We start from the raw sequence: 26,565 nt of genomic DNA, 5'->3' as shown, positions 1-26,565 counted from the left end.
AAGAAAGAAAGAGAGGAAGAAAGAAAGGAACAAACAAACAGAGTAACAGAGAGTCTGCCCTGCTCACTTTTGGAGCCCAGGGGCATCAAGTCCAACTACCCCAAGGTTGCCACACTGGGGCACATGGAAAAGAGGCACATTGGCACCCTGGCCCACAGGCCCAGTGGAGGTCCAGCCCACAGCTGGCACCCAGTTGCAAGATCCCGGGCACTTATTTGGATCTGGTTTGCCCCCAAGGGCTCGTGGGTTGGAAGCTTGTTCCCCAGTGTGGCAATGTGAGAGGCAGGGCCTCCCTCACTTGGAAGTTTGCGCTCAGAATTAAACCCCTACGTGGCCGCCACACACAGCTGGCTTTCTCGCTCTCCACTTCCTTCCTGTTGATGGGCGCATACTGTCAGGGTGCTCCCCACTCCCCCACCCCACCAGGATGAACCCCCCACCCCTTCAGTTGGAAGGAAGCAAAACCTCTCCATATTTCTTATTTGGCATTCTGTCCCCGCAAGGGGCAGCTGGAAGGTCACCAGGGCAGGTTTCCACCACCGACTGAAGACCAGCGCCGGCTCTCCAGGAAATCTCTTGGCCTTCGGTGCCAGTCTGGGGCTGGACTGAAGAGCTACGGGGCCACAGGCCTCTCCAGCCTGCGGACAGCCTTTGTGGGACTGCCTGACCGGTATTCCGCATGCCAATCTAATAAATCCTTTTATCATATTGCTCCCGCTCCTTCTCTGGAGAACCTTAATACAAACAGCTGGCATCGGACAGTGAGAGAGGTGGCGGGGGAAGGGGGGGTAAGATTGGCACTGGGAAGAGCCTTGAAGGGGGGGGGCAGGCCATTAAAATGAGTGATGTTGGGATGGAGAGACGGCTTAGCGATTAAGGCGCTTGCCTGCAAAGCCAGAGGACCCAGGTTTGGTTCTCCAGGACCCACGTAAAGCCAGGTGCACAAGGGGGCGCAAGCGTCTGGAGTTTTGTTTGCAGTGGCTGGAGACCCTGGCGCACCCATTTTCTCTCTCTCTCTCTCTCTCTCTCTCTCTCTCTCTCTCTCTCTCTCTGTGTGTGTGTGTGTGTGTGTGTGTGTGTGTGTGTGTGTGTTGGTTTGATTCGGGTGTCCCCCCATAACGTTAGGTGTTCTGAATGCTAGGTTCCCAGCTGATGGGAGTTTTGGGAATTAATGCCTGGTGGAGGCAGTGTATTGTTGGGGGTGTTGTAGCCAGCGTCCTCTTGCCAGTGTTTGGCACACTCTCCTGTTCCTGTTGACCACCTTACGTGGGCCCAGGGGTGATGCCCACCCTCTCTGCTCATGTCGTTGTTTTCCCTGCCGTCGCGGAGCCTGTAAGCCCAAACAACCTCTCTTTTTCCCACAAGCTGCTCTTGGTTGGGTGATTTCTACCAGACATGCCAACCTGACTGCAACACTCTCTCAACCAAATAAAATAAAGTAAAATTAAAAAAAAAAAAAATTAGCCACGCTCCGGCTTGCACCAGGTAGGAGCGGTGGCTGCGAGCGAGGCGCCGAGGTAGGATGCGCACCCGATGCGTTTTGGAGACAGACCCCAAGACCCAGGAACAGCGGGTGGGGAGGTGCCGTGAGACACGCGCACACCCCTCTCCCAGCCCGGAGCGACTACATCTCCCAGCACCGCCTGCTCGGGAAGAGAAAGGAAAAAAAAAAAAAAAAAAAAAGTTTGGGCCAAGCATTCCCGGAATGCGCTTCCTGCCGGGGCGCGGGCCGGGGGGCGCGCGGGCGGGCCGGGGCGCGGGCCGGGGCCGGGGCGGGCGGGGGGACCACGGCGGGGCCCGGGGCCAGCATGGCCGAGCCTCTGCTCAGGAAGACCTTCTCCCGCCTGCGGGGCCGCGAGAAGCTCGCCCGGAAAAAGTCCGACGCCAAAGAGCGCGGTGAGTCGTGGAGAGCGCCCCACCCGGCCTGGGGTTTGGAGGGGGGGGGAACCCTTTGGCAGGAGAGCTTGCTGGGGACCAGGGAAGATGGGTGAGGTGATGAGATTCCCCCAGGGAAGGGCAGCGGGGTGTATGGAGGGTCTCCCCCCCCCCCACGGGGCGCAGACCGTTATGTGAGGCCAGCAGGGAGGGGGGAGACGGGGATGCCAGCTTTGGGAGGCCTGGGAAAGGGGTCCTCACCTCCCAAGGCTGGAAACGGGGTGCAGGAGGGACGGGAGATGGGGGAGGTGGAGACTCCTGGGCAGGACAGAAAGGGGAGCAAGGCAGCGGCCTCCCGCCACCCCGCCCACTGTCCCCCGCGCGCCTCCTCGTCATCATCGCGGTTGTGTCCACCTCTCCCACGTATACAAATGGGGAAACTGAGACACGCAGCGCTTGCGTCCAGGGAAGTGACTTAAGCGACGCTTTGAACAGAGACCGCTGGATAACAAGAGTCCTGAAGAGTGACAGTTTTGGAGGTGGTGGCCAGAACTTTGGGGGAGAGAGGGCAGTGAGACAGGACCTTAGGGAAATGGGGGGGGGCTGCCTGGAATAAAGAGAGGGCTGGGAAGGAGGCAGTTAAAAGAACCATGGGTCTGACCCTCCTTCCTTGACCTTCCCAAAGATTTCCAAGGTTCCCAGGGCCAGGGAAGGGACTGGGGTGCCCTACATAAACACACACAGGAAATGGCCCGTGATGTCAGAGAGAGGATGGAGCTAGGAGGTGGGAGGGACGCTCGCAGCCCTGGCTGGGGTCTGGCTCGGCCGAAAGACAAGGCCCATCCTTAGCATTGCTGCAGAGTTTGTTAGACGCGGGGAGAAGGTTGAAGGGAGGCCGCCGGCTTTCAGCGTCACGTCCATTTCCACGTTCTTGTAGCAGCGTCTTGCATGATCGGCTGGAGGGCCCTGAACTTGCCTGCAAGGGCATGTCACACAGAACATCCGTATCTTCACATTTCCTGGGCACACTTCTTGTCAGGGCATGATGACCAAGGCCAGTGACAAGGGTCGGGCTCAGGGCCCCGATGATGCTCGGCTGAGAGGTCAGGAAGAGGGAAGGACAGGAACAAATGGCCCAAGGGGACAAGGATGCCTGACCTATCCTCCCCCCACCCCCCCGGGAGGCTGGAAGGACACATTCCCTTCTCGGAGGTGCCAAGGTTACCAGATCCAAACCAAACGGCCGGCCTTGAGGGGCGGTGGACATGGGTCTCGGGATCGGTGTGGGCATCAGGAGCTGCCCATCAGCTGTGTCGTGAGGACTTGGTGCTCAGTGACCCTAACCCAGTCTCGCTGGAGAAGTGATTCCTGGGCTGGGGCTCACACCCTTTTCTCTCTACCAGGCCGCCCAGCCCAGCACATAGAGCCCACTCCCCCAGAGCCGGAGCCGCAGGCCTTGCAAGTGTCCCAGGCCGGAGCGGAGGGGCCCCCCAGTCCTGAGGCTCCCCGGAGCCCCGCACGAGGCGCCTACCTGCAAACCCTGGAGCCCAGCAGCCGCCGGTGGGTGCTAGGTGGGGCCAAACCGCCGGAAGAGGCGGCTTTGGGGCCCGGAACACCTGGCAGTGGAGAGCCTGCTGGTGAGATCTGGTACAATCCCATCCCGGAGGAAGACCCCAGAACCCCAGCGCCTGAACCCTTGGGATCACAGCCAGCCTCCCCTGAGCCAGAAGGCCCGAACCTCCAAGGTAGGCACAGGTGTCACTCTCCCACCCACCCCCAAAGGGACCCCAGCACCCCCCCATACACACACACACACACACACATCACACCCCCTGCATCAGGCCCTGGCCCCTGAGATCTGCTCTCCCTACAGGTGCAGCTTCGGGCAGCCCCCCAACCAAGACCTCCCGCGCCAAGTCCCCTGGCCCGGCCAGGCGTCTGTCCCTGAAAATGAAGAAACTGCCCGTCCTGCGGCGTCGCCTGAGCCTACGAGGCTCCCGCACGGGCCGGGATCGAGACCGCGAGCGGGACGGGGCCGCCCCGGCGGGCTCGGTCATCAGCCGGTACCACCTGGACAGCAGCGTGGGGACCCCGGGCAGGGCTTCGGTGGCCGGAGGCGCACGGAGCCCAAGGGCTGGCTACCTCAGCGACGGTGATTCGCCCGAACGGTCCACGGGACCACCATCGCCCACCGCCTTCCAGCCCTATGAGGTGGGCCTCGCTGCCCCCCGGGGACCCCCCGCTGCCCTCTGGGGTCGCCTAAGCCTCCACCTGTACGGGCTGGGGGGCCTGCGGCCGGCCCCCGGAGCCACCCCCAGAGACCTCTGCTGCCTGCTGCAAGTGGATGGGGTGGCCCAGGCCAGAACTGGGCCGCTCCGAGCAGGACCCGACTTCCTGAGGCTGGACCACACCTTCCACCTGGAGCTGGAGGCTGCCAGGCTGCTGCGGGCCCTGGTGCTGGCCTGGGACCCGGGCGTGAGGCGGCACCGGCCCTGCGCACAGGGCACGGTGCTGCTGCCCTCCGTTTTCCGAGGTAGGGTGCGGGGCTGCGGGGAGAGGGCAAGGAGAACCGGGGCACAGGGCACAGCTCGGGGCTAGCCTCTTGTGCGTCTGGGGCACTGGGCTCCAAGTGAAGGGTTGTCTAGACTACTAGGCCCAAGGGCACAAAAGCACCTTGGGGACAGCCCCCCCCCCCCAGCTCCGCTTCTCCCACACCCTCAGGATGCCAGGCCCAGCAACTGGCAGTCCGCCTGGAGCCCCAGGGTCTGCTCTATGCCAAGCTGACCCTGTCGGAGCGGCAGGAAGCACCGGCCACACCCGAGCCCCGCGTCTTCGGACTTCCCCTGCACCTGCTGGTGGATCGCGAACGTTCCCCGGGCCAGGTGCCTGTCATCATCCGCAAATGCGTTGGACAGATTGAGCACAGAGGACTGCGGGTGAGCCCCGTCCCCCCCACCCCCACCCCCACCCCCACCACAGACAGACAGACAGACACACCTCCCAGCACTCCTTCACCCGAGCTGTTCTGGGTTCCAACATGCACCTAAAGGAGCAAGGAACCCTCCCGCCCTCGTTGACCTTAACACTCAAGCCAGCAGAAGCTGGGGCTCGCCCATCCCCATAACGAACAAGAGGATCCCACCCTCCTGAAGGGGAAAACTGTTCTAATTACTCAAAGGTCAGACCGAGTTAAAAAAATAAAATAAAATAAGGGCTGGAGAGATGGCTTAGCGGTTAAGCGCTTGCCTCTGAAGCCTAAGGACCCCGGTTCCAGGCTCCATTCCCCAGGACCCACGTTAGCCAGATGCACAAGGGGGCGCACGCATCTGGAGTTCGTCTGCAGTGGCTGGAGGCCCTGGCGCGCCCATTCTCCCTCTCCTTCTCTCTGCCTCTTTCTGTCTGTCTCTCTTTAATAAATAAATATTAAAAAAAAATTTAAAGATAAATAAATAAAATTTAAAAGTCAGCTCGTCGTTGATGGCACACGCTGTTAATGCCAGCACTCGGGAGGCAGAGGTAGGAGGATCGCTGTGAGTTCAAGGCCATCCTGAGACTACAGAGTGAATTCCAGGTCAGCCTGGGCTAGGGTGAGACCCTAACTCAAAAAAAAAAAAAAAAAAAAAAAAAGTCCAGGGCTGGGGAGATGGCTTAGCCATTAAAGCACTTGCCTGCAAAGCCAAAGGACCCAAGTTCGATTCCTCAGGTCCCACGTTAGCCAGATGCACAAGAGGGAGATTGCGTCTGGAGTTCGTTTGCAGCGGCTGGAGGCCCTGGTGTGCCCATTCTTTCTCTTTCTCTCTCAAATTAAAAAAAAAAAAAAAGACCAGAAGGGAAGAGAGCCTACTGTGGTGTCCCTCCCTGATAATCCCAGCACTTGAGAGACTTGTGACAGAAGAATGATGAATTTGAGGCCAGCCTTGGGCTTCATAGTGAGACCCTGTCTCTCCCTAAAGCTTATGTGCTGGGGGTGGGGGTCTGGGGGAAGCTTAGAGAAGGCTTCCGTGAGGCAGATGTAATGAGAGAGAAGTCCGAGGAGAGAGCCCCTTGACAAGGGGGCCAAGTATTATCTGGGCAGCCAAGAGGCACTTTATTTTCTCCTTTGAGACAGAGTCTCTAACCCAGGCTGGCCTTGAACTATCTATGTAGCTGAGGATGACCTTGAGCTTCTGACCTTCCTCGCGGCCACCACCTCCCATTTATGCAGCGGTGGGGCTTGAACCCGTGGCTTCATGCATGCTAGGCAAGCACTCTATCACTGAGCTGCTTCCCAACTTTCCTTTTACTTTGTTTGGTTTTCGAGGTAGGGGCTCACTCTTGCTTAACTGCAACTCACTATGTAGTCTCAGGGTGGCCTCGAACTCATGGCAATCCTCCTACCTCTGCCTTCCAAGTGCTGGGGATTAAAGGTGAGCGCCACCACGCCCGGCTCTTTTTACTTTTTTTTTTTTTTTCTTGGTCTTCCGAGGTAGGGTCTCACGCTAGCTGGAATTCACTATGTAGTCTCAGAGTGGCCTCAAACTTGCAGCGATCCTTCCAAGGTGCTGGGATTAAAGGCATGAGCCACCATGCCCGGCTCTTTTTACTTTTCTTTTTTTAATTTTTTTTAAATCCTTTTTTTTTGTTTATTTTTATTTATTTATTAAACAGCAGCAGAGAAAGAGGCAGATAGACAGACAGAGAACAGGTGCGCCAGGGCTTCCAGCCTCTGAAAACGAACTCCGGACGCGTGCGCCCCCTTGTGCATCTGGCTAACGTGGGACCTGGGGAACCGAGCCTCGAACCGGGGTCCTTAGGCTTCACAGGCAAGCGGTTAACCGCTAAGCCGTGTCTCCAGCCCTCTTTTTACTTTTCGAAACAGTCCCACCAAGTTACCTCAGTCTGGCTCGGAGGCATTCACATCAGGACAGCCAGTGAGGAGACAAGGCTCCCCGTTTCCTGTCCCACAGCATCCCACCCTGGCCCAGACCTCCGGACCCCACATCCCCATGGCCCCGGGAGGACACCCCGTCTCTGACCCTCCCCAGGTGGTGGGACTGTATCGGCTGTGTGGCTCGGCAGCTGTGAAGAAAGAGCTGAGGGACGCCTTTGAGAGGGACAGCAGCGCCGTCTCTCTCTCTGAGGACGCGTACCCTGACATCAACGTCATCACGGGTCAGTGTGGCCCCCTCTTCCCGTTCAGCCTTCGTCTCCCCACTGGTACTGTCCGGCGTCTGTCCCTCCTGCCTGATGTTGGTCTTTTATCTCCTAACCCTGTCCTCCTGTTCCTACCGCCACCCTCCGCAGTCCCAAGGACCGCTCTGGCCTCGGGCAAGTGCCCTGACCACAGGGGACCTTGTGTGTCTGCAGGCATCCTTAAGGATTACCTACGAGAGTTACCCACGCCTCTCATCACCCAGCCGCTGTACCAAGTGGTGCTGGAAGCCATGGCTCAAGGACACTCAGGAAGGGCTTCCCTGGGTCCTGAGGGCACCCGAGGGCTCCTCAGCTGCCTGCCCGATGTGGAGAGGGTGAGTCGGCCCTGGTGGGAGCAGCGGGGACGGAGGACGGCGGTGGAGCCTTTCGCCTGCGCTGCAGCCTGCGGGCAGTAAACACAGGAGACCACCTCACGCCAACAAAGTGCTCACTGCTTGTGGGTCAGCTCCTGGGTGAGAAACCCCCGGCTTAGAGCAAGCGGGCTGAACTGTCCACGTTCACACACAGCCAGGCTGGGTGCAAAACAGACTCGAGCCAGCTGAGATGGGCCACAGGGGCCATCCCAGCATGTGGCAGGCGTGGACATGGTGAGCTGGGAGACCAGCCTCGGCTACCTAGTGAGTTCCAGGCCAGCCTGGGCTGCATGGAAGACAGGAAATTGCTGTCTGTGGGCTCTGAACGACTCCTTTGCTTTGTCCGCAAAACGAAATTCGTGCTAACCCTGCCCAACAATGCGTGGGTTCAAGTCAGAGCTCTCCCCACTCCAAAGCTTTAATCTTTTCTTTTAATTGTATTTACTTATTTGAGAGGCAGAGACAGAGAGAAAGAGGCAGATAGAGAATGGGCGCGCCAGGGCTTCCAGCCACTGCAAAGGAACTCCAGACGCGTGCGCCCCCTTGTGCATCTGGCTAATGTGGATCCTCGGGAATTGAGCCTCGAACCGGGGTCCTTAGGCTTCACAGGCAAACGCTTAACCGCTAAGCCATCTCTCCAGCCCTTAATCTTTTGTTTTTTTTTTTTCCTCTCAGCTTTTCGAGGTAGGGTCTCACTCTGGCCCAGACTGACCTGGAATTCACTATGTAGTCTCAGGCTGGCCTCGAACTCATGGCGACCTTCCTACCTCTGCCTCCCGAGTGCTGGGATTAAAGGCGTGCGCCACCAAGCACAGCACTCCAAAGGCTTAATCTTACAGCTTTAATCTCCCTCCAGTAAAATAGAATCACAATCTTAATCTCGAATGATAAATAGTTTTGGCTACATCCAGGCTATGGGACAGAACCTCAATTTCTTTCTTTTTTTTTAAATTATTTATTTATTTATTTGAGAGCAACAGACACAGAGAGAAAGACAGATAGAGGGAGAGAGAGAGAATGGGCACCCCAGGGCTTCCAGCCTCTGCAAACGAACTCCAGACGCGTGCGCCCCCTTGTGCATCTGGCTCACTGGGGAACCGAGCCTCGAACCCGGGTTCTTAGGCTTCACAGGCAAGCGCTTAACCGCCAAGCCATCTCTCCAGCCCTTATTTTATTTTATTTTATTTTATTTTTTTTACTGAGAGAGAAAATGGGTGCACCAGGGCCCCCACCTGCCGTGAATAAGCTCCATCTTGTGCACCTGGCTTACCTGGGTCCTGGGGAATCGAACCTGGGTCTTACTTCGGCTTCGCAGGCAAGCACCTTGACCGCTAAGCCATCTCTCCAGCCTGGTTTACAGCCGCTCAAGCCATTCCTTAGGTGCAACAAGGGTCCCGGTTTGCCAGACTTCTGCCCCACCCTCGCAACTCTCTCTCTCTCTCTCTCTCTCTCTCTGCCCCTCCCCTCCGCAGGCCACGCTGACGCTGCTCCTGGACCACCTGCGCCTCGTCTCCGCCTTCCACGCGCACAACCGCATGACCCCGCAGAACCTGGCCGTGTGCTTCGGGCCGGTGCTGCTGCCCGCACGCCAGGCGCTCGCCCTGGCCAGGCCGCGCGCTCGGGGCTCCGGGGCCGGCGTCAGCGGCGCCGTGGACTTCAAACGCCACATCGAGGTGCTGCACTACCTGCTCCAGTCCTGGCCAGGTGAGCCCACCTGACTTCCCTACCGGCCCAGTCACACCTGGTGAGGTGGAGGGGGGCACCCTCTCTTTATTTACTTATTTTTGGTTTTTCAAGGTAAGGTCTCACTGTAGCCCGGGCTGACCTGGAATTCACTCTGTAGTCTCAGGGTGGCCTCGAGCTCACGGCGATCCTCCTACCTCTGCCTCCCGAGTGCTGGGATTAAAGTCGTGCGCCACCATGCCCGGCTGGCTGGCTGGCTGGCTGGCTGGCTGGCTATCTATCTATCTATCTATATATGGTTTTTTGAGGTAGGGTCTCACTCTAGCCCAGGCTGACCTGGAATTCACTCTGTAGTCTCAGGGTGGCCTCAAACTCACGGCGATCCTCCTACCTCTGCCTCCCTGAGTGCTGGGATTAAAGGTGTGTGCCACCATGCCTGGCTGGCTATCTACCTATCTATATATATTTGGTTTTTTGAGGTAGGGTCTCACTATCTATATCTATACATATCTATCTCTATCTCTCTCTCTTTCTCTCTCTCTCTCTCTCTCTCTCTCTCTCTCTATATATATATATATATATATATATATGGTTTTTTGAGGTAGGGTCTCACTATATCTATACATATCTATATCTATCTATCTATCTCTATATATATGTTTTTTTGAGGTAGGGTCTCACTCTAGCCCAGGCTGACCTGGAATTCACTAGGTAGTCTCAGGGTGGCCTCGAACTCATGACGATCCTCCTACCTCTTCCTCCCGAGTGCTGGGATTGAAGGCGTGCGCCACCGCGCCCGGCTCCCACCCCATCTTTGAGGTGGCCTCTGGCCGTGGCTTTCGCATTCCCAGGCCCCGTTGCTGCTGCTGTGTGCGCCCTCAGTGCAGCCCCTCCCTTGCTCCCCCGCAGACACCCGCAGGCCCCCGGAGCCTCAGAACACGACTCCACACTTGCGGCCCGAAGAACAGGCGCCGCTGGCGGGGCCCGGGGTGGTGACCCGGCCACGAGGCCGCAGAGGCCCGGAGAGCCCTCCAAGCAATCGCTACGCAGGCGACTGGAGCATCTGCGGGCGAGACTTCCTCTCTGGGGCGGACTACGACCACGTGACAGGCAGCGACAGCGATTTGGAGGAGGAGGAGGACGAGGAGGAGGAGGAGGAGGAGGAGATGGCAGGGCCGGGCGGCAGTGCCGACTTCGAAGACGAATTCGACGCGCCCTTCAACCCTCACCTGAACCTCAAAGACTTTGATGCCCTCATCCTGGACCTGGAGAGAGAACTCTCCAAGCAGATCAACGTGTGCCTCTGAGCCCCCCCCCCGCCCCCAGCACCCACCCGGCAGTGGGGTGCGAGCCTGGCTATGAAGGACTTGATTCCTGGTCGTCAAGGACCAGGGTCGGGATTGCTAAAGCAGTGTCCGTGGTCCCGGCTGACCTGACCTGTTGCTCAGGCCGAGCTCCTGGTTGTTGCTCGGGAGTTGCTAAGGGACCAGCCTCCAGTGCGCACCTGGCATCATTCCGTATCTAGGGCCTGGGCACTAGTTGCAAAGGCCTGGCATGGTGGGGTTTTAAGAACTTTTGTGGGGCATCTTTCCTGAGCATCAGGGCTTCTCAACTGCCAAGGGAAAAAAAAAAAAAAGGCAGGTTTCCTGCTTGGGAGATTGGCCTCTTACCTCCCTTTGGAGGGAGGAACTCCAGTCACCAAGAGTGCCACCCTGGGGTGCTAAGACATCCCGAGTCAGTCCTCTTGCTGCCAACCGAACCAGTATTAGCTTTGAACATTGCACTCTCTCTCCCCCAGCATCCCCTTGGAGGATCTAAAGTCTACCACGAGCCGGCTGTTTGAGGAGAGCAGCCCCAAATCTGAGCTCCGTCTAGGAGGGCAACCTGGGGTTCCCTCTCCTCCCTCTTCCGGGGCAGGCTCCATAGTCAGTCCCAATCAGCACAGGGGAGTATCTCCCTCCCTTTCCCAGCCGCTGCCCCCCACCCCTGAAAATTCTGAGCACTTAACCCCTTCCTTTTTGGGGGGGGGAGACCCTGCCTGTAGCATCAGGCTGGGGGCACTTTGGTACGGAAAGTATTTATTGTCTCCATGCACGGGTGTGTGTGTGTGTGGGTGGGTGGGTGCGTGTGTGTGCACGTGTGTGTGTGTGTGTGAAGACTCCGACGTGCATGGCCCGTCTGGGGTGGACACGTGGGACTCTCAGGACCACAGAGTGGGGCAGGACTCGCCAGGCCGAGGCCCCCTGAAATCCACAGTAATCAAGTGGGACCTCCTCTCTCTCACCTCTGTCTTTGTGGACAATAAATCGGTATATGCATGTTCTGTGATTGAGCCCTTGGGACCCACACGGGCCAGGGGGGTAGTTTATTCGGTCTGTAAGATGAGGGAAGAAAAGGCATGGCTGAGCCTGTGGAGGGAGACAAAACTCGCCCCCTGGGGATGCCAGGTGTCTCTCTTGAGTTTGGATCCCTCCACCCTCCACTCAGGAAGGGTTGTAAAAGTATCGGGTGTCATGAGACGGACCCAGAGCAGGCAAGAATGACTCCGGACCAGCCTGGTCCATAGTCCCAGTGCAAGGAGCAAGCGTACAGACAGACAGACCCACAGGCCCTCATACGGAAATGGAGCCATCACGAAAATCTGTCCTTCCGATCAGGATGTTGACCACAACGGGATGACCCTCTTGGCACTGTTGCTGGCCGTCACGCAGCACCTTGACCACCTGATCCTCATTGTCTCGTGAGAGCATGAAGCCCTTGGCCCCCAGGCCCATGGCTGCCTTGTGATAATCTAAAAGAAAAAAACAAAAAAAACACCCTAAGGGCTGGACAGATGGCTCAGTGGTTAAGGCATCTGCCTGCAAAGCCAAAGGACCCAGGTTCGATTTCGCCAGGACCCACACAAGCCACATGCACAAGGGGGCACATGCATCTCGAGTTCGTTTGCAGTGGCTAGAGGACCTGGCACACCCATTCTCTCTCTTTCTCTCTCTGCTTGCAAATATATAAAATAAATAAAAATCTTCAAGTCAGATAGCAGCAGCCAGCCCAGGAGAAGAACAGAGCCTGGCTGGCCCCGGAAACACCCTACCGAGACTCCCTCACCCGTGTAAGCCAGGCCACAGGCCACGTTGCTGCCCAGCCTGGGCACCTGTTCCCGAGAAATCTGTGTCCAACCTGCATCGTTCCCAACCAAAGCCATCACTGGGATCTGCAAGGAAGAGATGAGGCCAAGCCACAGCCTTCAACCCAGAGGCTTAGCCTGGGGATGGGGCCCATGGCCCACTTATGAGACACCTCGCTTCAGCCCACCCTGGATGACATCTCCCGGAGCCCCGACTGCTAAACTTCCCTCGGGCAGCCCGGTCACCTTGTGTCTGATGAACGTGTCAAACTCGATGAGGCTGTAGCCAAAAGCTCCATCCCCAAACAGGCACCAGACCTGGGGAGGGGGGGGAAGACCCAGAGCGGTTAGAGTGGTTCACAAGTCCACAGCCTGGAGAGCAGCAAGCGCCTCATGCAGTGCCTCACCTCAGCGTCCGGCCGGCACAGCTTGGCCCCCAGTGCAAACCCTGCACCAACTCCCAGGGTCCCAAAGGCCCCTAGAAAGATAAATAACCGGGCTGGAGAGATGACTTAGCGGTTAAGTCGTTTGCCTGCAAAGCCTAAGGACCCAGGTTCGATTTTCTAGCACCCGCGTAAGCCAGATGCACAAGGTGGCGCGTGCATCTGGAGTTCATTTGCAGTGGCTTAAGGCCCTGGCGTGTCCATACTCTGTCTGTCTCTCGCTCTCAAATAAACAAATATGTTTTTTTTATAAAGGGGGGGGGCTGGAGAGGTTGCTTAGTGGTTAAGGTGCTTGTCTGCAAAGCCTAAGGACCCAGGTTCAATTCCCTAGGATGCATGTAAGCCAGATGCACAAGGTGGTGCATGTGTCTGCAGCTCGTTCGCAGAGGCTGCCATTTTTTCTCTCTCTCCCTCTCTTTCTCAAATAAACACAGAGAAAGACAGGCAGACAAAGAAAGAAAGAAAAGGGAAGGAAGGAAGGAAGGTAGGCAGGCAGGCTGGCAGAAGGAAAGAAAAAAGGAGAGAAAGATGAAGAGCCAGTCGCGGTGATAGCATCTGGATGGTGAAAGCCACTCCAGGTGTGGGCCTTTCCTTACCTGGATCAAGCCAGCGCAGGGGACCGCGGGGCTGTACCAGGTAGGCGGCGGTGGCCACGAAGTCCCCACCGTCAACCACAAGGAGCGCGTTGTCAGGCAGCGTTTCCTCCACCCGCTGCAGGACCCGCACTGGGTTCAGGTGCTGGGCTACCTGCACGGCCGCCTTCTCCCTGTGGCAAGGTAGCTGGGGTGAGCGCGGCCTGCTGGGGAGGGGTCCCTCGGCACCCGTCCAGCCCAGACCCACCGGAAGGTCTGCTCCTTCTGCCGGTCGGCCTCCCGCAGCTCCTCGGCCCAGTCTGGGGCCCACGTCTGGCCCCGCAGACCTTCCGCCAGCTTCAGCATGAAAGAGCCCACGTCACCTGCGGGTGGAAGGTGGCCCGGCTGCAGGGTAACAGCACCGAGACCCAAGCAGCAGAAGGCCGATGGGAACAGCTGAGTGCGGCCTGGGGACATGCCAGGACGTGCCTACAGCAAACCGCGTTAAATCGCTTGCAGAGCCTTTGAGAACTGGGCAGGGGCAGCCTGGTGAGGTGGAGGGCGAGGTTTGGGAAATGAGGGTAAGGAAGCAGATCACAAACTCAAGCCAGCCTTGCCACCCCACCCCACCCCACCCCCGGCCCTCATTCCTCAGAGGCACCAAGCCCTGTCGATTCTGCTTCCAAAAACACGTCACGAGGGCTAGAGAGATGGCTTAGTGGTTAAGCACTTGCCTGTGAAGCCTAAGGACCCCAGTTCGAGGCTCGATTCCCCAGGACCCACATTAGACAAAAACACATCACGCAGCTGGAAAGATGGCTTAGCGGTTAAGCTCTTGCCTGTGAAGCCTCAGGACCCCGGTTCAAGGATCGATTCCCCAGGACCCACGTTCAGCCAGATGCACAAGGGGGCGCACGTGTCTGGAGTTCGTTTGCCATGGCTGGAGGCCCTGGCGCGCCCATTCTTTCTCTCTCTCTCTCTCTCTCTCTCTCTCTCTCTCTCTCTCTCTCTGCCTCTTTCTCTCTCTGTCACTCTCAAATAAGTAAATAAAAATAAACAAAATTTAAAAACTAAAAATAAGGGCTGGAGAGATGGCTTAGCGGTTAAGCGCTTGCCTGTGAAGCCTAAGGACCCCGGTTGGAGGCTCGGTTCCCCAGGTCCCACGTTAGCCAGATGCACAAGGGGCGCAAGCGTCTGGAGTTCATTTGCAGAGGCTGGAAGCCCTGGCGCGTCCATTCTCTCTCTCTCCCTCTATCTGTCTTTCTCTCTGTGTCTGTCGCTCTCAAATAAATAAATTAATTAAAATTTTAAAATAAATAAATAAAATAAACTTCCCATTTATAAAAAAAAAAACTAAAAATAAAAAACAAGCTTCCCTCAGCACCTATCTCCCTCTCTGTCCCTAACAGAAGCACCCATTCATCTGAAAGCCTAATGCGTCAAGTTGCCTGGGTGTCCCCTAGGGCAGAGTCTGCGCCTCACCTGGCACCCAACTCAAGCCAGGTGCAGCACAAGACGGGGGAAGGAACCATGCGTGTGAGGTGCAGGGATCGGAGCCTCACCCTGCACCGCCTCCTGGGGCTTCCAGAAGATGTCCGAGTTCAGCAACATATCATGCCGGTTCCGATTGACCACAATGATCTTGCTCTTGCGACTGAGGACGCGACCATAGGAGAGGCGGAAGTCACACACAGCTCCTGGGGTGAGGGACAGGCCATCAGCAGGCAGACCTCTGGTGTCCCGGGCAATGCCCGAGGCCTCGCTTTTCATCCACCGAATGCACAAGGCCCCCGGGTTCTCGCCCCATCCCTGCTCCTGAGCCACGAGCGGGGGGTTGTGCACCTCGGCTCTGGACAGAGCTCCCGAGGGGCTCCGGCCCGGAGAATGGAGCAGAAGCAGCGATTTGTTGTCATTCCCGGTTCAAGAGGCCCCAAGGGCTGGGCACACAGCTCAGTGGCAGAACACTTGCCTACCATGTATAGGGCCCTGAACCCATCCCCAGCACCAGGAGAAGAAAGAGGAAGAGGGGAGATGGCTTAGTGGTTAAAGCGCTTGCCTGCAAAACCAAAGGACCCAGGTTCGATTCCCCAGGACCCACGTAAGCCAGATGCACAGGGTGGCGCATGTGTCTGGAGTTTGTCTGTAGTTCCTTTCTCGTCCTCCACTATGTGACCTACCCAGGCTAGCCTGATGGCTGATAAGGAACTTGGCGGAGAGGAGGGGGTATTTGACCTAAATAAATGAGCAAGCCCCCCTGAATCGGCATGGCTGGCTGCTGACCCACCCAGGATTCCTGACCAAGCCCTTCCAGACCCAGCATTGCCCCCACACCTGCTGGTGGGTCTCTAGCAATCATATGTGAAGCCAGTTGAGTCTGGGCACGACGATATAGTCCCACAACGTTTCAACTACAGACCACACATGTGTGACCGTGATCCCAGGACACAGCACAGCCTGATGGCACCGTAGCCCCCTTGCTCACGTAAGTACACGCAAAATCCACATGACAACAACATCAGCTAATGACATTGCAGAAGAGGTGGCGGGAACAATGTGAGAGCCAAAGGAAGGGTAGGACTCCTTACAACGTGCTCCTCCAGACACAAAATGGCCTGGATACCCATGACCTCACAGTGCCTGACACTCCCTACACAAGACCCTCAGAAGAGGAGGAAAAGATCATGACATCAAATAAAAGAGAGAATGACTGAGAGGGGGAGGGGACATGATGGAGAGTGGAGTTGTGAGGGGGGAAAGGGGGGAAGGGAATTATCATAGTTTATTGTTTGTAATTATAGAAGTCAATAATTATTTTAGAGAGTTTTTAAAAATCACCACATGAGTTTCTCAGAGTGTACCCTGCTGCTAAGCAGAGAGGCCATGCACACGGAGAGCTGATGGCATGCCTGTTACACGTCTGGCAGGGTATAAAGCACTTTGTGTGAAAATGTGTGTACAATAACAGGTAACAGGACCCGTGAGGTGTGCTGGGAAGCTCCTTTTTTTTTTTTTTTTCTTAATTTTAGAGAGAGAATTGATGCACCAGGGCCTCAGGCACTGCAATCGAACTCCAGACGCTTGCGCCACCTAGTGGGCACGTGCGACCTTGCGCTTGCCTCACTTTTGTGCGTCTGGCTCACGTGGGAATCTGGAGAGTTGAACATGGGTCCCTAGGCTTTGCAGGCCAGCGCCTTAACCGCCGAGCCCTCCAGCCCTGCGCACCCCCTTTGGAAAGCCGGGTCACGGCACAGCACACGGCTGCGGCCCGAAGTGGATTCAGTGAGCTTCAGATTCCGGCGTGTTCACAGGCTTTGAAGCGAAAGTAGGGGGGGAGCAGAGGGAGGCGGAGCGGCTGCGGAGCAAGGAGGTTAGCATCCGGGGTGGACGGGGTCCCGGGTTGTGGGGGGTTCTGAGGAGGGAAGACGGAGGAGGGAGGCTGAGCCCTACCTGCTAGGATAACAACATCTGCTTTCTTTAGCGCAGCACCACGGTTCTGCCGGATGTGGAGGGGATGGTTGCGGCCCAGCAGCCCACGCGCCATCCCTCCCAGGAAACAGGGGACACCTAGACTCTCCATAGCAGCCCTGGGGGGTCCAGACGGAGCACAGGTCAGCGTGGCCGAGGGCACCACGAGAGCAAGACCGTGAGACCAGGCGTAGGGTGGGAATTCCTCACCGAAGCTTGTCAGCATGTACTGGAGGCAGCAGAGCCTGGCTTCCCAGCAGCACCAGGGGCCTCTTGGCCCGGCTCAGGATCTCCACGCAGCGCTGAACCTGGGGCAGTGAGAAGGGCTCAAAGGGATGTCCTGGGGTGGTCTCAGCTCCTAAGACCGGAGGCCCCAGTGCCAGCTCAGGGAGAGGGTCTAGAGAACCCTACCAAGTGGGGTTCCTGGGTCAGAAAAAAGGAGGTGAGTCACCTGCTGGAGAGATGCTTGGGGGATGTCCAGGGGCAGAGGCCCCTCGGGCTGAGGCTCCCACGCTCCCACGAAAAGATTGGCCAGGCAGTTCTGTAAGTACCTGTGAGGAGGACAGGAAGGAACCAAGTGACCAGGACTGATGACAGGATTCTGGAACTGAGGAAAGCAAGGGGCCAGGAAAGGGGCTGGGGGCAGAGCAAAAAGAAACAGGTGGAATTCTCTCTCTCTAAAAACAAATAAAATGAAAAATAGTTTTTTGGTTTTGCTTTTTTTTTTTAAGAGGGCTAAAGACATGGCTTAGCAGTTAAAGTGTTTGCCTGTGAAGCCTAGGGACCCATGGTCGACGCTCCAGATCCCACGTAAGCCAGACGCACAAAGGTGAAGCAAGTGCAAGGTCACACATGGCCAGTAGGTGACACAAGCGTCTGGAGTTCAGTTGTAGTGGCTGAGGCCCTGGCGCACCAATTCTCTCTCTCTCTGCCTCTCTCTCTAAAAAAACAAAATAAAATGAAGTATTAAAAAAAATAAAACAGGGCTGCAGAGATGGCTTAGCGGTTAAGCGCTTGTCTGTGAAGCCTAAGGACCCTGGTTCGAGGCTCGATTCCCCAGGACCCACGTTAGCCAGATGCACAAGGGGGCGCACGCGTCTGGAGTTTGTTTGCAGTGGCTGGAGGCCCTGGGGTGCCCATTCTCTCTCTCTCTCTCTCTCTCTCTCTCTCTCTCTCTCTCTGCCTCTTTCTGTCTGTCTGTTGCTCTCAAATAAATAAATAAATAATAAAAAAAAATAAATGAAACAGAAAGGTGGGCCATAACCCAGGAACACTAAGGCACCAGGTCGCTAGACGCTGGCTTGCCCTCGGAAGCCTCAGGTGACCACCCCAGCTGGACACAGCTCCCCGGACACAAGCTTCACGATCAGATGCAGGCATGGGAGCCGACAGTGGAGGAAGGATGGACACGGGCTCCCGCTCCGCAGCTTTGGGCCCCTGGTTTCACCTTCCCCGGCTTCCTCTAAAACACAGGCGTTGTGTGGGCTGGGAGCGTGGCTCAGTGGTAAAGCACTTGTGTAACGTGTGTGAGAGCCTGCACTCCATCCCCGGCACCACAGGGGGAAAACAACGCACTTTGCACAACACCCTCATTTCCTCTGCATTAAACTTTATTTTTATTTATTTATTTGAGAGAGAGAGAATTGCACACCAGGGCCTCCAGCCACTGTGAACCAACTCCAGACATATGCGCCCCCTTGTGCATCTGGCTTATGTGGGTCCTAGGGAATCGAACCTGGGTCCTTTGGCTTTGCAAGCAAATGCCTTAACCGCTAAGCCATCTCCCCAGCCCAACACTGTCAACCTCTGACAGTGCCTCTCTCTCTGTCTCCTTGCTTACCAGGTCCCAGGATCTGAGTTTCCTCAGGGCCCTGTAACACCAAAAGAAATCCTGCACAAGCCTTGCCCTGGAGGAACACTCAATACCATGAAAGACAGACATGTAGGCACTGCAGGAAGCAGGCAGAGCTCAGAGCCAACAATTATTCTGTCAGGCAACAGAGTGTAAGATGTAGCCAAAGACATGGGGAGCCCTGAGGAACCCACAATTTCAAGGCAAGACAACCCCCACACTAAACAGGTTGGGGCACAAGGACTGGTGATACTTTGAGTTTGAAGCCGGCCTGGGCAGAGCTAGACTCTGCCTCATGAGATGTAAGTAAAAATAAAAATGCACAAAAGCCAGGTGAGGTGGCGCACGCCTTTAATCCCAGCACTTGGAAGGCAGAGGTAGGAGGATCGTCGTGAGTTCGAGGCCACCCTGAGACTCCATAGTGAATTCCAGGTCAGCCTGGGCTAAAGTGAGACCCTACCTCGAAAAACCAAAAAAATAATTAAAAAATTTAAAAATACACAAAGGGAGTCTTCCAGGTAAGAAGGTGGCATAGGAGCCAGGCCAAACCAGCCTAGGGAGAGATTTAAGCAAAAGTCAATCTTCTTCTGAAAAGTGAAGGAGTATAGGTTATTCTTAGACACAGCGGAGAAGCCAGAGAGACCAGGAGCCACCAGAAAGGAGTGGGTGAAGCGCTCACGGCCCGCGGCAGCAGCAGCAGCAGCAGCAGCAGCAAGAGAGACCAAGCAATAGACTTTTCAACTCCATCAGCCTTTTTGCAAAGTGAAGAAAACTGAAGGAAAGACAGCTGAGATCAACTAAGGAGCTACTGAAAGTGCGCGCAACTCCTGAAGTCCGAACTCTCCCATCCCCCACCATCAGAACTGAACAGCGGACCCCCAGCATTTGGCCCCCAGTGGCAGCGCAGCCAGCAGAGCGGGTCAGGGGTGCGGGTGCCCAGCACAACACGGAGGGATCGAGGCGGGCACTCAGCATTGGTGAGACTGGAGGCCACCCCAAAAGGTAGCAAAGCTGACTGACCAAAAAAAATAAAAGGCACACACTCCTGCAAGAGCTAATCTCTCTTTGCTGGTCAGGGCAGGTGATGGGGTGATATATTCTTAGTTGTCTTTAGCATTTTCAAATAGCCTGTATTTGGGCGTAGACTTCTATTGCCTTTGGTGCTTTCACATATATAGGGCCTTTGTTTTTTGCTTCTGTCATTACTGGGGGCAGAGTCTGATCCAGATCCAGGTTGACTCGGAACCCAATTCACAGCAGAAATCTCTACCTCCCAGCTGACAAGATTAAGGGTGCAGAAGAACACACACCCTTGTGGATTTTGGCTTCGTACAACTACCTGTTTGTTTGACTCCCCCCAACTGCATACTTTGCGCTGGTTTTTACTGATAGTGTATGTTACTCAGTTGAAGTTTAGAATCTGCCAGTAGATTATTCCGCCCAGTCCACTAGAATACTTGCTTAGCAAGCAAACTTAACACCTAGGATTACTTCTGTGGTTTGATTGGGGTACAAGAGCTACTCCTGGCACCCGGAACTCGTATCCTGAGGGTATATAGAGGTGGATTGCCATGTCTGGGCACACTGCAGGTAAGTAGAAAATCCAAGCATCATATCAATTCAAGATGCAAAAGTTGCTACAATATAATACAAGAAACTCAATCAAGTCCCATTAAAAGTTATAAATCCATCAAAATACACCAGAGGAGCTGGAGAGATGTCTTAGCGGTTAAGGTGCTTGCCTACGAAGCCTAAGGACCCAGGTTTGGCTCCCCAGAACCCACGTAAGCCAGATGCACGAGATGACGTACGCATCTGGAGTTCTGACTGCAATGGCTAGAGGCCGTTGCATGCCAATTCATTCTCTCTCATAAATAAAGGAAAATAAAATAAATACAAAAGGAAAGCATTTGTAAGGTCAGCCTTACAAAGGGGGAAAGGCAAGGGAAAGGGGGAAATAAGAGAGAAAACAAGGAGATGTGATAGCATGAACAAGGCCATGACCGGTGTGGCCGTCCTCACCAAAAATCACCATTGCTGGGACAGGGAAAATGGCTTAGCGGTTACAGCATTGGCCTGCGAAGCCTAAGGACCCGGGTTCAATCCCCCAGGACCCATGTAAGACAGATGTGCAAAGGGGCACATGTGCCTGGAGTTCATATCTAGTGGCTAGAGGTCCTGGTGTGCCCATTCTCTCTATCTGTCTCTTTCTCTCAAATAAATAAATTTTTTTTTTTTAAATCACCGTTGCTGCTGGGTGTGGTGGCACATGCGCCTTTCATCCCAGCACTCGGGAGGCAGAGGTAGGAGGATCACCGTGAGTTCGAGGCCAGCCTGAGACTGCAGAGTGAATTCTAGGTCAGCCTTAGCTAGAGTGAGACTGAGACCCTACCTTGGAAAAACAAGGAAGGGAGAAAGGGAGGGAAAGAGGGGAAAAGATCACCATTGCTTGAGCCAGCACACAGCACTTCTCCCACACCAGAGCACAGGACCAGAATATCTTGTCCATCAGTGTCACCCTATGCCTGGCCAGGTATCTAGCACCTACCTAGGGCTCACTAAATATCTGGAAAGGCAGGGAGCAAGGACAGGCAAAAGGGAGGGGTAGAATGTGGGGAGGGGAGGAGAAGGAAGAAGAGGAGAGGGGATGAAAACGGTTCTCTGAGCGCCATCCCTTGCTGCCACAAAGGCCACACCTTGCTTTCCCAAACCTTCCTGGTCAGCTCCTCCCCAGGACCTCTGCACATGCTAATCCTTTTATCTGGAATGCTCTCCTCTCACCCAGCCCGAGAATGAGCTAAGAGGGGACACGGGTGAGGAGGAGAGCCTGCAGAAGCGGGCATGCGGGCAACGCCATGACTCACCAGACGACCACTCGGCCCACGAGGCCCTTGGGCAGCTTGGCTGGCACCATCTCCTTCTCCACCATGTGATAAGGGTACAGTACATCAAGGGGCAGCTCCACAAATACTGGGCCTGCCAGGCACAAGGAGACACTAAAGTCTTGAGGCACCTCCCAAAAGTCCGTCTGCACCAGGGCCCTGACCACGACCCAGGCCCCCTCTCCCACCAACCTGGGGTGCCTGACTGGGCAGCGGCTATCGCAGCCCTCAGAGTGGGCACGATGTCCCGCACCCTCCGCACAGAAGCGCAGAACTTGCAGAGTGGCCGGAACAGGGACATCTGGTCGATGGCCTGGAGGGCGCCCCGTTTCTGGCGGAGAGTGGGGTTGGGGCGGTTATCACGGGGGGGCCTGCGGCGCCTCCCCGGGGCTTGGGTGGGGACGAGTGTACCTGCAGCAGGGTGCTGGCGGCGCCCCCCAGAAGCAGCACCGGGGACTGGGCCACCTGCGCGTTCTTCACCGCGGTCACCGTGTTGGTGAGGCCGGGGCCAGCTGTCACCGCTGCCACGCCCACGGTCCCTGGCACACAGAGCTGGTGACAGCCACGGCCCCCACCCGCACCCCACAATCACAAACTCCGCAACCCCACCCCGCCACCTTCCCCGGGTCAGACCCCCAGGCTTCCCGGCAACCGCCCTTACCCGTCAGGCGGGCCACCGCGTCGGCGGCAAAGACAGCTGTGACCTCATGGCGGGTGTCCACCACGCGGATGCCCAGCTTCTCACAGGCCACCAGCAGAGGGGAAATGTGCCCGCCAACCAGCGTGAAGACCAATCGCACACCGTGCGCCCTCAGCACGGCGGCCACCTTCTCCCCGCCGTGCCGGACGCTTGTCTTGTCCACCTGGGTCAGAGGGGAAGAGCCAGACACGGCAGTCGGCCACGCAGACGATGCACTCAGAGGACAGAGGAACTCCACGTCCATTAGACACATACACACCGCGCCCATCAGACCCTCTTAGCGCGTGCCCTCACGTGGCTGAGGACGCAAAAGTTGCCCAGACAATATTCAAAGTCCACTTGAAACGCGGGTACTAACGGAACCTAGGGCCCCAAGCATGCGAAGATATATATATACATATATATGTGTGTGTGTGTGTATATATCCAGTTCTCTTTTTTTTCACTTAATTTTTTTTTAATTTATTTGAGAGCGACAGACACAGAGAGAAAGACAGATAGAGGGAGAGAGAGAGAATGGGCGCGCCAGGGCTTCCAGCCTCTGCAAACGAACTCCAGACGCGTGCGCCCCCTTGTGCATCTGGTTAACGTGGGACCTGGGGAACCAAGCCTCGAACCGGGGTTCTTAGGCTTCACAGGCGAGCGCTTAACCGCTTTTTTTAAAATTTTTTTTAAATTTTAAGACAGGGTCTCAGTCGGTGGCCCAGGCTGGCCTGGAATTCCTTGTGTCGCCCAGGCAGGCCTTGAACGTGTCATCCACCTGCCTTAGCCTCAGAGTACCTGGGGTTACAGGTCGCCAGGCTGTACTGCACCCCAGGAGGGCAGACCCAGTGGAGCATGTACAGAACCCAGGAGGCTAGACCGTGGTATGCCCCGCAGGGCCTGGCACTTACACCGTGACCTCTAGCCTGCTACCTCCTTCCCACTCTGATAAGAAGGCTCAAGTCAAAGTACCAGGCTGCCAGCAGCCACGTGCCTGGCATGGAGGCGCCTGCTGGCACAGACTGCCCCGAGCATTCAATCCGTGGCAGCCTCACAGATCCACATTTACCACACACCCTCAAAGTCAGGGGCAAAGCCTCTCCCCCCCCTCAACACCCCCCTCCCCGCTCCCCCCACCCACCCACCCACCCACGACCCCGGCCTCCTCCCAAGAAGGACTGGGGAGGGAGGGAATTTCTAACAGACAAGCAAAATGGTCTACGGTGAGACGTGTAAGGTCAGTTCTTCCCAAATAAAATTATCCAAGGCAAACTATGAAACAGTTCCTCGGGTTTCATCTTGTGGACATGAGGAGGTAGAAATAGTGCCAATTTCCAGGGAGGTGGAAAGGACATGGAGAAACCCCTTTCCAAAACTGTCAAGATTCACTCCCTACAGATCCCAGTAGGTTCAGAAAGCTCTGGGTAAAGGACTCTGGGTTCGCAGGTCAGTGGAGCGCACGCTAGGAGCAAAGTCCAGGGCCCATTTACAGCTTGGTTACAGAGGCAGAAACCCTGAACTGGGCGGGACTCACTTTCCCCACAAGTAAAATGAGTGAGCTGAGCGGGCCGTGGTGGAGCAAGCCTTTAGTCCCCAGCACTCGGGAGGCAGGAGGAGGAGGATCGTCGTGAGTTCGAGGCCACCCTGAGACAACACAGTGAAAGTCCAGATCAGCCTGAGCTACAGGGAGACCCTACCTCGAAGAAGCAAAAGGATGAGTGAGCTGGAAGGACCCTCCCCCTTCTCCCCGCGCCCCTCCGGCTGTAGCTGCCTCCAAAGCCCTCCCGCCCGCCCGGGCCCCAGCACCTTGTGCGCCAGCCGATGGAAGAGCCCCAGCCGGTGCGCGGCGCCCAGCAGGGCGGCCACCAGCGTCCCACCGGCCAGCAGCAGCAGCCAGAGGAAGGGGTGGCCCTCGGGGGCAGGTGTCTCGGCCGCATGCTGGATCGCCATGGAGCCTGGCACCTAGGACAGGACGGCGCGAGAGCCACGACCCGAGGCGCTGGTCATCTAATCCCCGGGGCGGGCACGTCCCCCTTCCCCAGGCCCGTGCATCCCGGGGCCGCGCCCTCTTTGCACATTTCCAGCCCCACCCGCACCGTCCCCGGGGCCACGCCCCTCACCCGAAACCACGCCCATCGCAGCCGCCCCCTACCCTCCACCTACGACCCCCCCGCACACACACACACCCCCGCCCATCGCGGGACTGCTGGGCAGTCTCAAGCCTGGTCCCTTGACCACCCCCCCCCCCGCCGCATCCCCGAAGCCCACAAGGTCAAGGTCACGTTGCATCAGGATACTGATCACACCCCCATACCTCCACATCCACCCACACCCCCCCAAAACACACACACACCCCCCCAGGACCCCTAAGGTCCTGCACCCTACGCCTACAGGAAATAGACCTGAAACCAACAGAATTCCCAGCCTCCTGCGTCACGTGACCCGCCACTGCCCCTCCCACCGCCGCCACCATCCCCCCCCCACTGCGCCCATTTGGCTCATCAAGCGCCCCGTAGTCCGCCCACCCCTCCCCCCACCACCAGGAACGCATGCGCAAGAGAGTCCTAACTGGTCACTTTCACACCCAAGTCCCGCCCCTTCCCTCCTTTCATTGGCTCGTTCCTCCTTGGTCCGTCCTTAAGCGAGGCCACGCCCCCCCAGGCGTTGCGCATTAGCCAAGACACGCCCTCCCCAGCCCCGCGATGGGCTTCCCCCCTCCCCAGCACGCCCACAGCTACGTGTGCACACTTGCACCCCCACTTTGCACGCTAGACGCACGTGCTTGGTCACGGGCAAGCTTCCCTGGCATCCGGTCATCTCCCCCCCCCCCATGCCACACCCCCTTCTGGATCGTGGAGATGTCCAGCTGCTGAGAAAAAAAAGTCATCTTCATCCACATTCTTTTTTTTTTAAAAAAAATGGTTTTTGTTTTTTTTTTTTGAAATAAAGTCTCACTCTAGCTCAGGCTGACCTGGATCTCACTCTGTAGTCTCAGGGTGGCCTCGAACTCAGGGCGATCCTCCTACTTCTGTCTCCCGGGTGCTGGGATTAAAGGCGTGCGCCACCACGCCCGGCACCACATTCGTTTTATTTTAAAAAAAATATATTTTTTTAATATTTTCTGTAAATTTTTATTTATTTATTTCAGAGTGACAGAGAGACAGGGAGAGAAAGAGGCAGATAGAGAAAGACAGGGAGGGAGAGCGCGAGCGTGCCAGGGCTCCCAGCCACTGCCAATGAGCTCCAGATGCGTGCGCCCCCTTGGGCATCTGGCTAACGTGGGTCCTGGGGAATCGAGCCTCGAACCGGGGTCCTTAGGCTTCATAGGCAAGCGCTTAACCGCTAAGCCTCTCTCCAGCCCCCCAAAAAAATTTTTTTTCTTTGTATGTATTTATTTATTTGAGAGAAAAAAAATAGGCATGGAGAGAGCAAGAGAGAGAGAGAGAGAACGGGCCTGCCAGGGCCTCCAGCCATTGTAAATGGACTCCAGATATGTGCACCCCTTATGCTGCTGGCTAACCTGGGTCCTGGGTAATCAAACCTGGGTCCTTTGGCTTCGGGGGCAAACGCCTTAACCTCTAAGCCATCTCTCCAGCCTCTTCATCCACATTCTTGCAGCCAACACCCTGCATCTACCCAATATAAATCATGCCAGGTTTTTTCTTTGTCTGTCTGTCTGTTTTTACAATTTAGCTACATTTCTTGTCTACTCCTGGGATTTCTCCCTCGCAGTTGGTTTTACCTTCTAGTGAATCATTTCCCACGTTTTGATATCACCCACCTTTAACAAAAAACCCTACTTCTGGGGTTGAAGAAGCCAGGTTTGACTCCACAGTAAGCCAGATGCACAAGGTGGTACACGTGTCTGGAGTTGGTTTGCAGTGGTTAGAGGGCCTGGAGGGCCGAGTCTGCTCTGTCTGTCTGACTGTCTCTGTGTCTGTCTGTCTCTCTCTCTCTCTCTCTTTAAAAAGATAAGAGGGCTGGAGAGATGGGTTAGCAGTTAAAGCATTTGCCTGCAAAGCCAAAGGACCCAGGTTCGATTCCCCAGGACCCACCTAAGCCAGATGCACAAGGGGACACCTACATCTGGAGTTTGTTAGCAGTGGCTGGAAGCCCTGGTGCACCCATTCTCTCTCTCTCTCTCTCTCTCTTTCTCTCTCTACAATAACTAATTAAATAAATAAAATAATTTTTAAAAAGATAAAAGAAATAAAAAAGCTATAGTTCCATTCCCGAACCTCCTAGTGCTGAATGCATTTAAAAATCTCTTATTTTTAGCAAAATTCCACTATGAATTGTCTATATTTACTTTGTGAGCACGCCTCCAGTTTTCTCTTGAACTCTTGAACCCAACCCAAACAGACTCTTCCCTGCCATTTCGTAAGAGCTGTTCTGGATTATTCAAAGGGTATCCAGATTCAGCCCTCTCCTATCTCTCAGCT

The 26,565-nt window shown here is 56.1% G+C and overlaps 2 protein-coding genes across 3 annotated transcripts; one reads left to right on the top strand and one right to left on the bottom strand.

Moving 5' to 3' along the window:
* Positions 1-1,793: 1,793 nt before the first annotated feature.
* Positions 1,794-11,422, top strand: Syde1 (synapse defective Rho GTPase homolog 1). Its single transcript, XM_045139160.1, has 8 exons — positions 1,794-1,896; positions 3,279-3,620; positions 3,749-4,408; positions 4,597-4,811; positions 6,900-7,026; positions 7,222-7,382; positions 8,894-9,125; positions 10,014-11,422. Exons 1-8 carry the CDS (start codon positions 1,809-1,811, stop codon positions 10,409-10,411), a joined length of 2,223 nt encoding a protein of 740 aa, XP_044995095.1. The 5' UTR covers positions 1,794-1,808; the 3' UTR covers positions 10,412-11,422.
* A 5-nt stretch (positions 11,423-11,427) lies between these two features.
* Ilvbl (ilvB acetolactate synthase like) lies at positions 11,428-24,524 on the bottom strand. Of its 2 annotated transcripts, none has more exons than XM_045139161.1 (16): positions 24,515-24,524; positions 23,930-24,085; positions 22,104-22,305; positions 21,854-21,981; positions 21,635-21,773; positions 21,425-21,536; positions 17,160-17,259; positions 16,919-17,016; positions 16,691-16,827; positions 14,806-14,940; positions 13,512-13,626; positions 13,268-13,437; positions 12,636-12,706; positions 12,475-12,546; positions 12,210-12,315; positions 11,428-11,895 (listed from the first exon to the last, which is right to left on the bottom strand). In XM_045139161.1, exons 2-16 carry the CDS (start codon positions 24,071-24,073, stop codon positions 11,717-11,719), a joined length of 1,908 nt encoding a protein of 635 aa, XP_044995096.1. In that variant the 5' UTR covers positions 24,074-24,085; positions 24,515-24,524; the 3' UTR covers positions 11,428-11,716. The 2 variants fall into 2 exon arrangements, with proteins under 2 accessions (XP_044995096.1, XP_044995097.1); XM_045139162.1 differs by lacking the exon at positions 24,515-24,524 and adding an exon at positions 24,438-24,446.
* Positions 24,525-26,565: the final 2,041 nt, after the last annotated feature.

This window comes from Jaculus jaculus, chromosome 21 (genome assembly GCF_020740685.1).
Source record: "Jaculus jaculus isolate mJacJac1 chromosome 21, mJacJac1.mat.Y.cur, whole genome shotgun sequence".
NCBI lineage: Eukaryota > Metazoa > Chordata > Mammalia > Rodentia > Dipodidae > Jaculus > Jaculus jaculus.
The sequence above is the reverse complement of the archived record's forward strand: the minus strand, read 5'-3'. Positions and strand labels throughout refer to the sequence as shown.

What these genes read in the sequence shown, in the direction of transcription:
- Syde1 (XM_045139160.1), top strand. Translation starts at nt 1,809, where the DNA reads ATGGCCGAGCCTCTGCTCAGGAAGACCTTCTCCCGCCTGCGGGGCCGC. An exon ending in GTCCGACGCCAAAGAGCGCG is followed by an intron (nt 1,897 to 3,278) that starts GTGAGTCGTGGA and finishes TCTCTCTACCAG; the next exon opens with GCCGCCCAGCCCAGCACATA. An exon ending in GCTGCCCTCCGTTTTCCGAG is followed by an intron (nt 4,409 to 4,596) that starts GTAGGGTGCGGG and finishes CCACACCCTCAG; the next exon opens with GATGCCAGGCCCAGCAACTG.
- Ilvbl (XM_045139161.1), bottom strand. Translation starts at nt 24,073, where the DNA reads ATGGCGATCCAGCATGCGGCCGAGACACCTGCCCCCGAGGGCCACCCC. An exon ending in TCCATCGGCTGGCGCACAAG is followed by an intron (nt 22,306 to 23,929) that starts GTGCTGGGGCCC and finishes CCTCTGACCCAG; the next exon opens with GTGGACAAGACAAGCGTCCG. An exon ending in CAGAAGGAGCAGACCTTCCG is followed by an intron (nt 13,438 to 13,511) that starts GTGGGTCTGGGC and finishes ACCTTGCCACAG; the next exon opens with GGAGAAGGCGGCCGTGCAGG.